Source organism: Aquarana catesbeiana, linkage group LG04 (assembly GCF_042186555.1).
Source record: "Aquarana catesbeiana isolate 2022-GZ linkage group LG04, ASM4218655v1, whole genome shotgun sequence".
NCBI classification, from domain to species: Eukaryota; Metazoa; Chordata; class Amphibia; order Anura; family Ranidae; genus Aquarana; species Aquarana catesbeiana.
In genome coordinates, this window is record NC_133327.1 from 677030722 (window position 1) to 677044940 (window position 14219).

General features: G+C 43.5%; 1 protein-coding gene across 2 annotated transcripts in view; it reads right to left on the reverse strand.

The window, feature by feature from the left end:
* Window positions 1–11080, reverse strand: part of ZNF318 (zinc finger protein 318) — a 55854-nt gene extending 44774 nt beyond the window's left edge. The window contains exons 1-4 of one of the 2 annotated variants that reach the window (XM_073628666.1): window positions 10683–11080; window positions 10401–10474; window positions 3424–3553; window positions 2883–2987 (exon numbers count right to left, since the gene is read on the reverse strand). In XM_073628666.1, coding sequence (XP_073484767.1) covers window positions 2883–2987; window positions 3424–3553; window positions 10401–10474; window positions 10683–11018 — 645 coding nt within the window. In that variant the 5' untranslated portion in view covers window positions 11019–11080. The remainder of the gene's footprint in view (window positions 1–2882; window positions 2988–3423; window positions 3554–10400; window positions 10475–10682) is intronic. The other variant, XM_073628667.1, reaches the window with a different exon arrangement.
* Window positions 11081–14219: the final 3139 nt, after the last annotated feature.

The following is a 14219-nucleotide window of genomic DNA, read 5'->3' on the forward strand; positions in this document are numbered from 1 at the left end:
GTATGGCACAACTGCAAACCTACCAAGACATGGCCGTCCACCTAAACTGACAGGCCGGGCAAGGAGAACATTCAGAGAAATGCAAACTGGAAGTCCACAAACAACCGAAAACTGGAAGTAAATGGCCAGGCGGCCCATGCTGGTTTTGAGTGGATAACATCCTGTGCGTGTCACCAGGACTAGGAATACGGAGATTTGCACCCTGTGGACCCCTGCAAAGGACTCTGGATTCACCACCTTGTCGCTGCAATTGAGGACCAATCTAATATCATCTAAACAGGATCTGTGGCTCATTCATGCCTGGCCCCTCCGGGAAGGAGTATTGAAAGAATCTGTGTTGCTGAGGACCATTTGTTTGGTGAGGAGAGCGGGAGAACAGTCCAGGGAACACATCTTCTGACATTTTCCACTACTAAGCCTGTTTTGACCCCCCCCCCCCCTCCCCGAGTAAGGGCGGTCGCAGGCTTTCTGGTAAGCCTTTAATTTTACCATCTGGTGGCGGGCTGCACTAAAGGTGGATCATGCAATCCTGAACTCTGCAATAGCTTTTTCTGGATTAATCCTCTCACTTGAGATACTTACGAACTTTGTTTATTTTTTGCACTTTTTTTTTGTATACACCCTTGAGGGTATGGACTCACATGTATAAGGATTATCATTTATATGATTTTTTTATATTATTTTATGATGATATAAGTTTTAGATGAACAGTTCACATGTGTCCTTATTACATATATGTGCACTTTATCACTTTAAACTAGTGCTACACTGATTCATTGCTTTATATCACTTATTGACCCATGATAATTTTGTGGGTCCTGGTATATTTGCATATATCAATATATGTGCTCTTTTTTACTAGTCCAGCGCTACACTGTTCTTTATATTATTTATCGGAGAAGCACCCAAGAGGCCCATGGTAACTCTGGAGGAGCTGCAGAGATCCACAGCTCAGGTGGGAGAATCTGTCCACAGGACAACTATTAGTCGTGTTCTCCACAAATCTGGTCTTTATGGAAGAGTGACAAGAAGAAAGACATTGGTGAAAGAAAGACATAAGAGGTCCTGTTTTCAGTTTGCGAGAAGCCATGTGGGGGACACAGCAAACATGTGGAAGAAGGTGGTCTGGTCAGATGAGACCAAAATTTTGACCTAAAAACAAAACGCTATGTGTGGCAGAAAACTAACAGCACATCACCCTGAACACACCATCCCCACCGTGAAACATGGTGGTGGCACCATCATGTTGTGGGAATGCTTTTCTTCGACAGGGAAGCTGGTCAGAGTTGATGGGAAGATGGATGGAGCTAAATACAGGGAAATCTTAGAAGAAAACCTGTTAGAGTCTACAAAAGACTTGAGACTGGGGCGGAGGGTCACCTTCCAGCAGGACAACAACCCTAAACATACAGCCAGAGCTACAATGGAATGGTTTAGATCAAAGCTTATTCATGTGTTAGAATGGCCCAGTCAAAGTCCAGACCTAAATCCAATTGAGAATCTGTGGCAAGACTTGAAAGTTGCTGTTCACAGACGCTCTCCATCCAATCTGACAGAGCTTGAGCTATTTTGCAAAGAAGAATGGGCAAAAATGTCCCTCTCTAGATGTGCAAAGCTGGTAGAGACATCCCCAAAAAGACTTGCAGCTGTAATTGCAGAGAAAGGGGGTTCTACAAAGTATTGACTCCGGGGGGCGCTATACAAATATCCCCCACACTTTTTACATTGTTCAAGATTTGAAAAAAAAAAAAAAAATTGAAAACCATTTATCATTTTCCTTCCACAGCACAATTATGTGCCACTTTGTGTTGGTCTATCACATAAAATCCATTTACGTTTTTGGTTGCAACATGACAAAATGTGAAAAATGTTAAGGGGTGTGAATACTTTTTCAAGGCACCGAACATAGGACCTACACCTTATTTGTCATAGAGGTCCATACAAAGACAGGAAGCAACATCCTCCTATACTTTAGCACTGTGGCTAAGTGGTTAGCACTTCCGCCTAGTGGCATTAGGGTCGTCGGTTCGAATTCCAACCACAGCACTACCTGCGTGGAGTTTTCATGTTCTCCCTGTGCCTGCATGGATTTCCTCCGGGTACTCCGCTTTCCTTCCACACTCCAAAGACATGCTGGGTAGCTTTATTGAAACAAGAACAGAACAGAGGGCGCACCAGCCTTACTCATTACCTTAAAGTGGATGTAAACCCAATGTCATCCTTCCTAAACTCCTGCCATAGGGGTTATCTATAAGGATATACATTACTCCTGCATGTATCTATACCTGTCAAATGTCTCCCCTCTGTTATGAGAGCTGAAAAACTGCAGATTCTGTGGGCGGGTCTGTTGTCTGGAGCTCGGTGGGTGGAGTTGTGATGTCAGTAGACTCCCCGCCCACCTCTACACTCCCCTTGTCAATATGCATTTTCTCCTGTGTATTTCTAACACTGAACTTCTGCTATGATCTCTAACATCCAGTGAAAAGACAGGAAAGTAACCACATGACTTCAGCATGCCCAATCATGCTGAGGTGTGGAACAGCCAATCCTTGCAGAGCTGCTGAAGAAAGGAGTGGGGGAGGGAATTAAAAAATAATGCATGTCTTAGGCTAGTGCACGAGATGTAAATCACCTGTCATTCACAGCAAGGGGGAGGATTTGACAAAGTTTTTCTCATTTTGTCAAGTTTTATCTCACTGAACAATAAAAGAGGATTGCTCAGAGATAGATTAACTCTTTGTGGCAAGACTGGGCTCAAATGATAGGAAATCTTATACTCTACAGTATGACATAAAAAAAAAAAAAAAAAAAAAAAAAAATATTTTGGGTTTACATCCACTTTAATGAAACCTTTTATTGAAGTAGAACAGTTATATACTCACAGGCAGCGGTTCCCTCTGATTCTTCTTGTTTTGAATTGTATTGCATCTGTACTGTCTGCCCTCATGTTGTAAAGTGTTGCGCAAACTTTTGGCGTCACATAAATCCTGTATAATAATAATAATTTATAGATACACGCGCACACATCCTTTAGAACCCTTTTACACTGAGGCGCTTGAAAACTGCCCATAAGAACGGGCGCGCGTTTTTGAGGTGTTAGCGGTGCCCTTTTTTTTGAAGGTCACATAACTCAAAAACTACTTCAAGAACCATTTTGAAGCGCTTTTGACGCACTTATCAGGCGCTTCCCTTTCATTTCAATGGAGAGAAGCGCTTTCGAGCGTTTCAAAGATGCTGCTTTTTTTTTTTTTTCCACCTCCCCGCCAGCGCACCGCCCCAGTGTGAAAGCATTCATTGATTTTAATGGAAAAAAGGTTTTCGTAAGCTTTTCAGGCGATTTTTTTTTTTTTTTAAGCGCCAAAGCTCTTGAAAAGTGCCTCAGGTGTGAAAGGGCTCTTACATGTAGGAAACAGGTCGGCTTACCTGAGGAGACTGGTCCTGGCTGGTGGGTTCCACATCAGTACGCTTCTTTAAAATGGATTTCTTGGGCATAGGCAGAGGCTCCTCCGTACGGCGCGGGCTATCCGTGGAATACGTAGAAGGTCCTCGAGAGCTAAAAACAAAGATGCAATGGTCACACATCTGCCCATAACCAACTGCAGGCTACATCTACTCTATTATTCTATTGGTGGAGACCAACAGGAAAACACACCCCACTGTGGGGCCAATTCTGTCAAATCAGGTTACAATTTAGACTGTAAGTATAAAGCACGATCTCTGGACAGAACACCTCTGTGCTTACAGGAGATGATAGCGCCCCCATAAGGGCACCTCACCGGATCTTCCATATAGGTTATGCTTCCCTGTGCTATTTATAAGGTCTGGGTCACATGATTGCTTCCTGTGCGGGGGGGGGGGGTTGGGTTGGGGCAGAGACATCCCACAAGGGGAGGAGCAATGCCTCCTTAGGGGTGCAGCTACAGTGGGGAAAGTTATTCGAACCCCAGCAGATTTTGTAAGTTTGCCCACTTACAAAGATATGAAGGGTCTATCATTTTTATCATAGGTGTATTTTATATGATAGAGACCGAAGATCAACCAAAAATCCTGAAAAAAAAAAAAAAAAAAAAAAAAAAAAAAAATGTATAAATTGAGTTGCAGTTCAGCAAGTAAAAAAAGTACAGTGATACCTTGGTTTGCGAGTAACGCGGTATATATTAGTGTTTCGCAAGACAAGCTATATATATTTAAAGCCTGACTTGATTTGCGACTTGACAAAGCACTTATCAAAGCGAGTTTCCCCATAAGGAAGAATGGAAACTCAGATGATTCGTTCCACAACCACCGCTGGTGTATATATTACCGTATGTGACCAGAGGTCCAGGGGGAAGTGGGGGCGCTGGTGGCTCCCAGCAACCTGGAGAACTCTGAGACACTCCCAGCTGGGCGGGACAGGCGCAACGTGCGACGGAGCACCCCAAAAAAAAAAAAAAAAAGTGTCAACAGTTCCCGAGTGTCTCTGAGCGTCACCGCACCTCTGGCCACATACAGTACTGCATACACCAGCAGTGGTTGTGGAACTAAATTATCTGAGTTTCCATTCTTTCTTATGGGGAAACTCGCTTTGATAAACCAAAAAAAAAAAAAAAAAAAACAGGCATTCTGCCAAGTTTCACAACATTCCTCAGCTGCTGGAATAAACATTGTAACTTAGTTCTTTAGATCAAAGGAACGACCTTCAGACTGTAAATGAGGGAAGCTTAACCACTTGCTGAGCGCCTCACGACGTTATACCTCGGCAGGATGGCACAGGCAGGCAGAGCAACGTATGGGTGCGTTACTCCCCTCCCCCTCCTGAGGGGGAGGCTACGGATTCATGGCATCTACCCCACGATCGCGCCTGACGAATGAGGAGCTTCCTCTGCTTCTTAAATGTAAACAGAAGCAGAGAAAGTGATGTCTATATATCCAAAAATAGTTGTCATTTTATTGTTCTCTCTCTATTGTTCTGCTCTTTTTTACTGTATTCTATTCTGCAATGTTTTATTGTTATATGTTTGCTTTTCAGGTATGTAATTTTTTTATACTTTACTGTGTTTTATTATTAAAGTGGAGTTCCACCCACTTTTACAACTCTTCAGCATCCCTCACTAAACTGTGCACTGTAAACAAACTGGATATTTTTTTTTCTCAGCACCTACTGTATATCTGCTGTATTCATTTTTCACTTCCTCCTCCCTGGCCGCAGCCCATCGCATCATTTCCTGTTTGCAATGCCTTCCGGGAAGGGGCGGCAACTTCCTCTGAAACTGCCGTTGCTATGGAAACCTGACCTGAAACCTATTACAGTGCTTGTGCTGCACTGAGCATGTGCGAGATCTGCAAGGATGAGATCGAGGAAGAAATACAGTCTGGCTTCAGATGCCCACACTTAAGATGGCCACGGCTTGCTATAAGTTTATAAAATATACAAACTACTGCTATAAACTAACAAAACAGACCTTAGTTTACAGACTAACTTTACTAGAATACATTAAGCTTGTGTATTATAGGGGTATTTTTATTTAAAAAGTATAATTTCGTCCGGAACACCACTTTAACCATTTTTTTGTTTTCGGGTATGCCATTCAGCTGCAGCGCGGATTTATCTTGACAGCAACAGCGTTTGCTCCCACGATACAAAAAGCTGTGACTCCAGCACTGTGGGAGGTGATTGCACCACCACAGGAAAATAAAAAAAAAAGAGCATATATGCCGAAACATGGGGGCAGCAGGGGTGGAGGAGCGACCTGCTCCTAATTTTTGGGGCAGATGCCCCCATGCTCCAGCCTATATTTTTTAGGCCATTCAGCTGCAGCACTGATTTATTTATCTTGACAGCAACAGCGTTTGCTCCCATGATACATAAAGCCGTGACTCCAGCGCTGTAGGAGGCGATTTCACCACCACAGTTAAAAACAAAATGGTGCATGTATGACCATCATTAGAAGTGGTTGGATGAAGGGAGGTATTCTAATGGTGGGCATACCCACCGATCAATCTCTTTTTCATTCAGCCTTCAGGCTGCATGGAAAAAAAAAAAAAAGAAAAAAAAAAAGAAGATTACAACATATGCCCAACAAGGACCAGCAACGTACTGGCATGTTGCTGGATTTTGAGTGGTTATACCAGAATGATGCCTGCGGGTTTAGGCATCATCTTGGTATCATTCTTTTCAGCCAGCGGTGGGCTTTCATGTAAAAACAATCCTAGTGGCTAATTAGCCTCTAGACTGCTTTTACAAGCAGTGGGAGGGAATGTCCCCCGCCTCCCCCCCCACCGTCTTCCATGGTTTTCTCTGGCTCTCCTGTCCCAACAGGGAACCCAAGAATGCAGCCGGTGATTCCACCAGCTGACTATAGAGCCGATCAAAGATCAGAACGGCTCCAATCATTTCTATGTCCTAAGAAACCAGAAGCTACGAGCATTTCATGACTTAGATTTCGCCGGATGTAAACAGCGCCATTGGGAAATTGGGAAAGCATTTTATCACACTGATCTTGGTGTGGTCAGATGCTTTGAGGGCAGAGGAGAGATCTAGGGTCTAATAGACCCCAATTTTTTTCAAAAAAAAAAAAAAAAAAAAAAAAAAAAGCACCCGTGCTCTAGCGCAAAGGCGAACACACGCAAACGTCGGTCTGACTTCATATGTAAACAACTGCACCATGCATGTGAGGTATCACCGCAAAGGTCAGATCGAGGGCAGTAATTTTAGCAGTAGACCTCCTCTGTAAATCTAAAGTGGTAACCTGTAAAGGCTTTTAAAAACGTATGTAGTTTGTCACGTTTGAGCGCAACTTTAAAGCATGTCATGTTTGGTATCCATGTACTCTGCCTAAGATGATCTTTTTTATTTCATCAAACATCTGGGCAATATATAGTGTGTTTTAGTGCATTAAAATTAAAAAAAAAAAAAAAAAAAAAAAAAAAGTGTTTTTTCCAATACAAATGCGTTTGAAAAATCGCTGCGCAAATACTGTATGTAAAAACAAAAATGAAACACCCACCATTATAATCTGTAGGGCCTTTGCTTTAAAAAAAAAAATATGTTTGGGGGTTCAAAGTAATTTTCTTTCAAAAAAAATATTTTTTCATGTAAACAAAAAGTGTCAGAAAGGGCTTTGTCTTCAAGTGGTTAGAAGAGTGGGTGATGTGTGACATAAGCTTCTAAATGTTGTACATAAAATGCCAGGACAGTTCAAACCCCCCCCAAATGACCACTTTTTGGAAAGTAGACACCCCAAGATTTTTGCTGAGAGGCATTTTGAGTCCATGGAATATTTTATATTTTGAAACAAGTTGCGGAAAAAAAAAAAGACTTTTTTTTTTTTTTTTGCACAAAGTTGTCACTAAGATCTATTGCTCAAATATCCCATGGGCATATGTGGAATTACACCTCAAAATACATAATGTTGCTTCTCCTGAGTACGGGGATACCACATGTGTGGGACTTTTTGGGAGCCTAGCCGCGTACGGGACCCCGAAAACCAAGCACCGCCTTCAGGCTTTCTAAGGGTGTAAATTTTTGATTTCACTCTTCACTGCCTATCATTTTCGGAGGCCATGGAATGCCCAGGTGGCACAAAACCCCGCCAAATTACCCCATTTTGGAAAGTAGACACCCCAAGCTATTTGCTGAGAGGTATAGTGAGTATTTTGCAGACATCGCTTTTTGTGACGTTTTGAAATTTGAAAAAAAAAAAAAAAATTCTCTTTTTTTTTTTTTTTATTTTCAAAAACAAATGAGAGCTGCAAAATACTCACCATGCCTCTCAGCAAATAGCTTGGGGTGTCTACTTTCCAAAATGGGGTCATTTGGGGGGGGGTTGGGGGGTTGTGCCATTTTATGGCTTTCGAAAACTGATAGGTAGTGAGGAGTCAAATCAAAAATTTAGGCCCTTAGAAATCCTGAAGGCAGTGATTGGTTTTCGGGGCCCCTGTACACAGCTAGGCTCCCAAAAAGTCCCACACATGTGGTATCCCCGTACTCAGGAGAAGCAGCAGAATATATTTTGGGGTGTAATTTCACATATAACCATGGCCTGTGTGAGCAATATATCATTTAGTGACAACTTTTTGTTTTGTCATAATTCAATCACACTTGGGACAAAAAAAAAAAAAAATATTCAATGGGCTCAACATGCCTCTCAGCAATTTCCTTGGGGTGTCTACTTTCCAAAATGTGGTTATTTTTGTGTGTGGGGGGGGGGGGGGTTGTACTGCTCTGCCTATCTCATTTCTTGAGGTGCTAAAATGGCAGTCAAATGAAAAGCTGTGTAAATTCCAGAAAATGTACCCTAGTTTGTAGACGCTATAACGTTTGCGCAAACCAATAACTATACGCTTATTGACATTTTTTTTACCAAAGACATGTGGCAGAATACATTTTGGCCTAAACGTATGACTAAAATTAAGTTTATTGGATTTTTCTTCTAACAAAAAGTAGAAAATATCCTTTTTTTCAAAATTTTCTGTCTTTTTCTGTTTGTATCGCAAAAAATAAAAATCGCAGAGGCAATCAAATACCATCAAAAGAAAGCTCTAGTTGTGTGAACAAAAGGACGCAAATTTCATTTGGGTACAGCATTGCATGACTGCACAGTTAAGAGGTAAAACAGCGCAGTGCCAAATTGTAAAAAGTCCTCTGGTCTTTAGGCAGCCAAATGGTCAACCACTTAAAGACTAAACCGTTTTCTATCATTATTTGCTAGAAAATTACTTAGAACTACCAAAACACATTTTTTTTTTTTTTTTTGAAGCAAAAGAAGGACATTTTATTTAGGAACAGTGTGGCACGACCGCGCAATTGTAAGCTAACCACTTCAGGCCATTTTTTGCAATACGGCACTGCGTTATTTTAACTAACAAATGCGCGGTCGTGTGACACTGTAACCAAATAAAATGTAAGTCCTTTTTGTCCCCCCATAAATAGAGCTTTCTTTTGGTGGTATTTAATCACCTCTGCGGTTTTTATTTTTTGCGCTATAATACAAAAAACATAATATAATAATAATAATTTCTTACTTTCTGCTATAAAACATAGCCAATAAAAACAAAATGTAAAAAAAAATCTAATGTATTCAATTTAGGCCAATATGTATTCTGCTACATATAAGCGTACATATTGATTGGCGCAAAAGTTATAGCGTTTACAAAACTACGGGACATTTATGGAATTTTTAACTAGTAATGACGGCGATCTGCAACTTATAGCGAGACTGCGAAATCGCAGTGGACAAATCGGACACTAAGGCCGCTTTCACACGAGCATGGATGGTAAAACGCCGCTAGTTTTAGTGGCACTTTACTGTCATTTCAGCGGCGCTATTTCGGATGCTTTTTAACCCCCACTAGCGGACGAATAAAGGGTTAAATGCGCTCGTGTAGCGTGGCTGCCGAAGTGCTTTGGCAGCGGTGACCATTCATTTCAATGGGCAGGGAAGGGGGTGTAGACACCGCTCCTTCACCACCCCAAAAAGATGCCGCTTGCATATGTCTTGCCAGCGCAGCGCCCCCAGTGCGAAAGCCCTCCGGGACTCCAGGGGAGGCGTTTTTCAGGCGCTATTTTTTAGCCCAAAAGCGCCTGAAAAACGCCTCAGCGTGAAAGGGGTCTAAGTGACACTTTTGGGGACCAGTGATACCAATACAGTTGAACTGCACAATTGTTTAATTTTTAATGATTAATAGTAATAAAAAAAAAAAAAAATTTAAATAACCGCAATCTCAATTTAACCCCCCTCACTATCTTAATCCAGCATTTTCACGATTCATGTAACAAATGCAAAGCCGTTCTCTGCTGACAGCTGTCAAAAAAAAAAAAAAAAAAGGCACCTGCAAAGTTTCTCAACATAGCTCAGCACCGAGAGATAAAAAGAAACAATGTATCATTTGGTTCTTGTAGATCAAAGGGATAAACTTCTGTCTGTAAATGAGGGCAGTCTAACCAATTAGAGACCAAGCCTTTTTCTGACATTTGTGGCTTAAAAGTTAAACATTTTTTGCTAGAAAAATTACTCAGAGCCCCCTAACATTTTATATTAATTTTTTTTTTTTTTTTTTTAGCAGAGATCCTAGGAATAAAATAGTGGTTGTTGCAAAATTTTGTGTCACATTGTATTTGCGCAGCGGTCTTTCAAATGCAATTTTGGGGGGGGGCTCGACACACACTTTAATGAATAAAAAAGGACGACTATAAAAAGGATGAGCTACTGTAGATATATCTAGATTGTAAGCTCTGACTTCTTCCTGTATTGAATTGTACTGTCTGCCCTACTGCTGTAAAGCGCTGCGCAAACTGCCGCGCTATATAAATCCTATATAATAATAATATACAGCTTCTGAGGGGCCAATCAGGTAAGAGATTTGCATTATGGGGCATCTGCGGTTGGGAGGGGGTCATGTTGTGTGGGTGGAGCCAGTACCTGTCCCCGCGGAGGCGGTCGGGGGAGCTGGACCTTCGCGGTGAGCGGCCCCTATAGCTGGGCGAGTATCGGCGCTGCAAAGGAAAAGAAGACGATTAGCGGAGTACAGACAGTAAACAGGACAACACATATGGCAGCAGAGAGGGGGGAGTCATGTGACCTCTGTGGGAGGAGCATGCAGAGCTTAGGGGTGGAGTCACTGAAAGATCAAACACACAAATCAGGCTTGGCCATAAGTGGGCGGGGTTTCAAGGATTTATGCAGGGGCGGTGCGAATCTCACCTGGTCACGCCCCTCATATGAATGGCCGTCCCCCGATCGCTGGGAGTACGGGGAGATGGAAAGCCGCTTGCGGGGCCGGGATTTGGAGCGGTGTCTGGATTTGGAACGGTTTCTAGACTTGGATCGGCGGGAGGTGCCGGGCCTAGACCGCGATCGGGCTCGCCGTCCGGCGGGAGACCGGCCTCTTGTTGGCGGAGAGCGCTTCCTATCGGGGGAGCGACCCCGGGACCAGGAGCGGCGGGACCGGCCATTCTGAGGCGGAGAGGCGGAGGACTTCCGGTACGCGTCCTTGGGGGAATCCGGAGAGAAACCTCGCCGCATCGGCGTCCGGTACATGATGGCGGCGGCTCTTCTCCCTGACTAACTGCGCGCTAGTCACCTGACCGACGTTACGTCACCACGCAGTAACTGAAGCGTCGTCACTCGCCATCTTGGTGCACCTTCTTTCGTCATATTAGGCGACCCGTCAGAATGTGTAACAGAAGTGACGTTCCGTCGCCGCCATCTTTCTACACCCCACACTCCTTCATATTAAGGATACACTGAGAAGGGGAAAGCGGACATCTTGTTACACCCACCGGAGTTTTGCATTTTACACTTATTTTTAAGAGTAAACCGATGCTATATCGTGAAATACAGTACTTCGAACTCCGTCTGACTGTTTAGATGTTGAATTTTAAAAAGAGCGGCAAGCCTGCTGATATAACAGGTTTGCTAATCTGACAGAAGTTCGCTGCTTTTAACATTCGACTTCGAAACATTCATACAGAGTTCTAAGCACTGTATTTCACTATATAGCCTCAGTTTACTGTTAAAAATAAGTGTAAAATGCAAAACTCCGGTGGGTGTAAGAAGATGTCCGCTTTCCCCTTCTCAGTGTATTCTTACTATGGAGGAGTGCGGGGTGTAGCAAGATGGCGGCGACCAAACGTCACTTCCGTTACACGTTCTGATGGGTCACCAAATCTGACGAAACACCTACGGGCTCAATGAGTAGTTTCTTGCCGCCATCTTGGAACACCCTTCCTGTAGAAAAGGGCGCCATCTTGGAACACCTTCCCTTTAACCACTTGCTTACTGGGCACTAAAACCCCCCTCCTGTCCCGACCAATTTTCAGCTTTCAGCGCTGATGCACTTTAAATGACAATTGCGCGGTCATACAACACTGTACCCAAATTAAATTTTTATAATTTTTTCCACAAATAGAGCTTTCTTTTGGAGGTATTTGATCACCTCTGCCTTTTTTATTTTTTGTTTAAAAAAAAATTAAAAAGACAGAATTTAAAACTAAATGTTTTATATTTTGTTATAAAAGTTTGCAAACAGGTAATATTTTCCTTCATTGATGTACGCTGATGAGGCGGCACTGATGGGCACTGATAGGTGGCAGTGATGGGCACTGATGGGTGGCAATAATGGTCACTGATCAGCACTGGTTGGTTACACTGATAGGCAGCACTGGTAGGTGGCACTGATTGGCACCACTGGTGGGCATTGAAAGGTGCCACTTGTGGGCATTGATAGGTGGCACTCATGGACATTGATAGGTGGCACTGGTGGGCACTGGCAGGGGGTACTGGTGGGCACAGATGAGGCAGAATTGCCTCTTCCTCTTCGGGACCGATGCCCCTTGCAAGGCATGGGGCACACAGTAGGGCACACATCATGGGGCACACAACATTGCACAGATCAGGGCATGGGGCACACAGCATGGCATGAGGCATAAAGGAGGGCACACAGCAGGGCACATCATGGGGCACACAGCAGGGGCACTGGGCACACATCAGGACATTGGGGCACACAGTAGGGCACATTTCAGGACACATCATGGGGCACACAGTGGGCATGGGGCACACATCAGGACATGGGACACACAGCAGGGCAGGGGGCACACATCTGGGCACATCATGGGGTATACATCAGGGCACAGGGCACACAGCAAGACATGGGACACACAGCGGGGCATAGTTACATACAAAGTAGGTGAGGTTGAAAAAAGACACAAGTCCAACCTATGTGTGTGATTATGTGTCAGTATTACATTGTATATCCCTGTATGTTGCGGTCGTTCAGGTGCATATCTAATAGTTTCTTGAAACTATCGATTCTCCCTGCTGAGACCACCGCCTGTGGAAGGGAATTCCACATCCTTGCCGCTCTTATGCCCCGTACACACGGTCGGACATTGATCGGACATTCCGACAACAAAATCCTAGGATTTTTTCCGACGGATGTTGGCTCAAACTTGTCTTGCATACACACGGTCACACAAAGTTGTCGGAAAATCCGATCGTTCTAAACGCAGTGACGTAAAACACGTAGGTCGGGACTATAAACGGGGCAGTGGCCAATAGCTTTCATCTCTTTATTCTGAGCATGCGTGGCACTTTGTGGGTCGGATTTGTGTACACACGATCGGAATTTCCGACAACGGATTTTGTTGTCGGAAAATTTTATATCCTGCTCTCAAACTTTGTGTGTCGGAAAATCCGATGGAAAATGTGTGATGGAGCCCACACACGGTCGGAATTTCCGACAACAAGGTCCTATCACACATTTTCCGTCGAAAAATCCGACCGTGTGTACGGGGCATAACCGTAAAGAACCCTCTATGTAGTTTAAGGTTAAACCTCTTTTCTTCTAATCTTAATGAGTGGCTCTGTGTCTTGTTAAACTCCCTTCTGCAAAAAAGTTTTCTCCCTATTGTGGGGTCACCAGTACGGTATTTGTATATTGAAATCATATCCCCTCTCAAGCGTCTCTTCTCCAGAGAGAATAAGTTCAGCGCTCGCAACCTTTCCTCATAACTAATATCCTCCAGACCCTTTATTAGCTTTGTTGCCCTTCTTTGTAGTCGCTCCATTTCCAGTACATCCTTCCCGAGGACTGGTGCCCAGAACTGGACAGCATACTCCAGGTGCGGCCGGACCAGAGTCTTGTAGAGCGGGAGAATTATCGTTTTATCTCTGGAGTGGATCCCCTTTTTAATGCCAATATTCTGTTTGCTTTATTGGCAGAAGCTTGGCATTGCATGCCATTGCTGAGCCTCTCATCTACTAGGACCCCCAGGTCCTTTTCCATCCTAGATTCCCCCAGAGGTTCTCCCCCCAGTGTATAGATTGCATTCAAATTTTTGCCACCCAAATGCATTATTTTAAATTTTATCTACATTGAACCTCATTTGCCATGTAGTCGCCCACCCCATTCATTTGTTCAGATCTTTTTGCAAGGTTTCCACATCCTGCGGAGAAGTTATTGCCCTGCTTAGCTTAGTATCGTCTGCAAATACAGAGATTGAACTGTTTACCCCATCCTCCAGGTCGTTTTATGAACAAATTAAATAGGAAAAAAAACAACAACAATACCCCAGCGCTAGTATATGGAAACCTAAGGAGCTAAACTAAGACATGTAATAGCTAGGAGGGGGAATGTGAAACCAGTGCAGCTGGAACAAACCGTAACTGGTGGAAACAGATCGAAAACAGAAACAGACTGCAACAGTCAGAAGTATATAACTGACTGAATAATTTAATAAA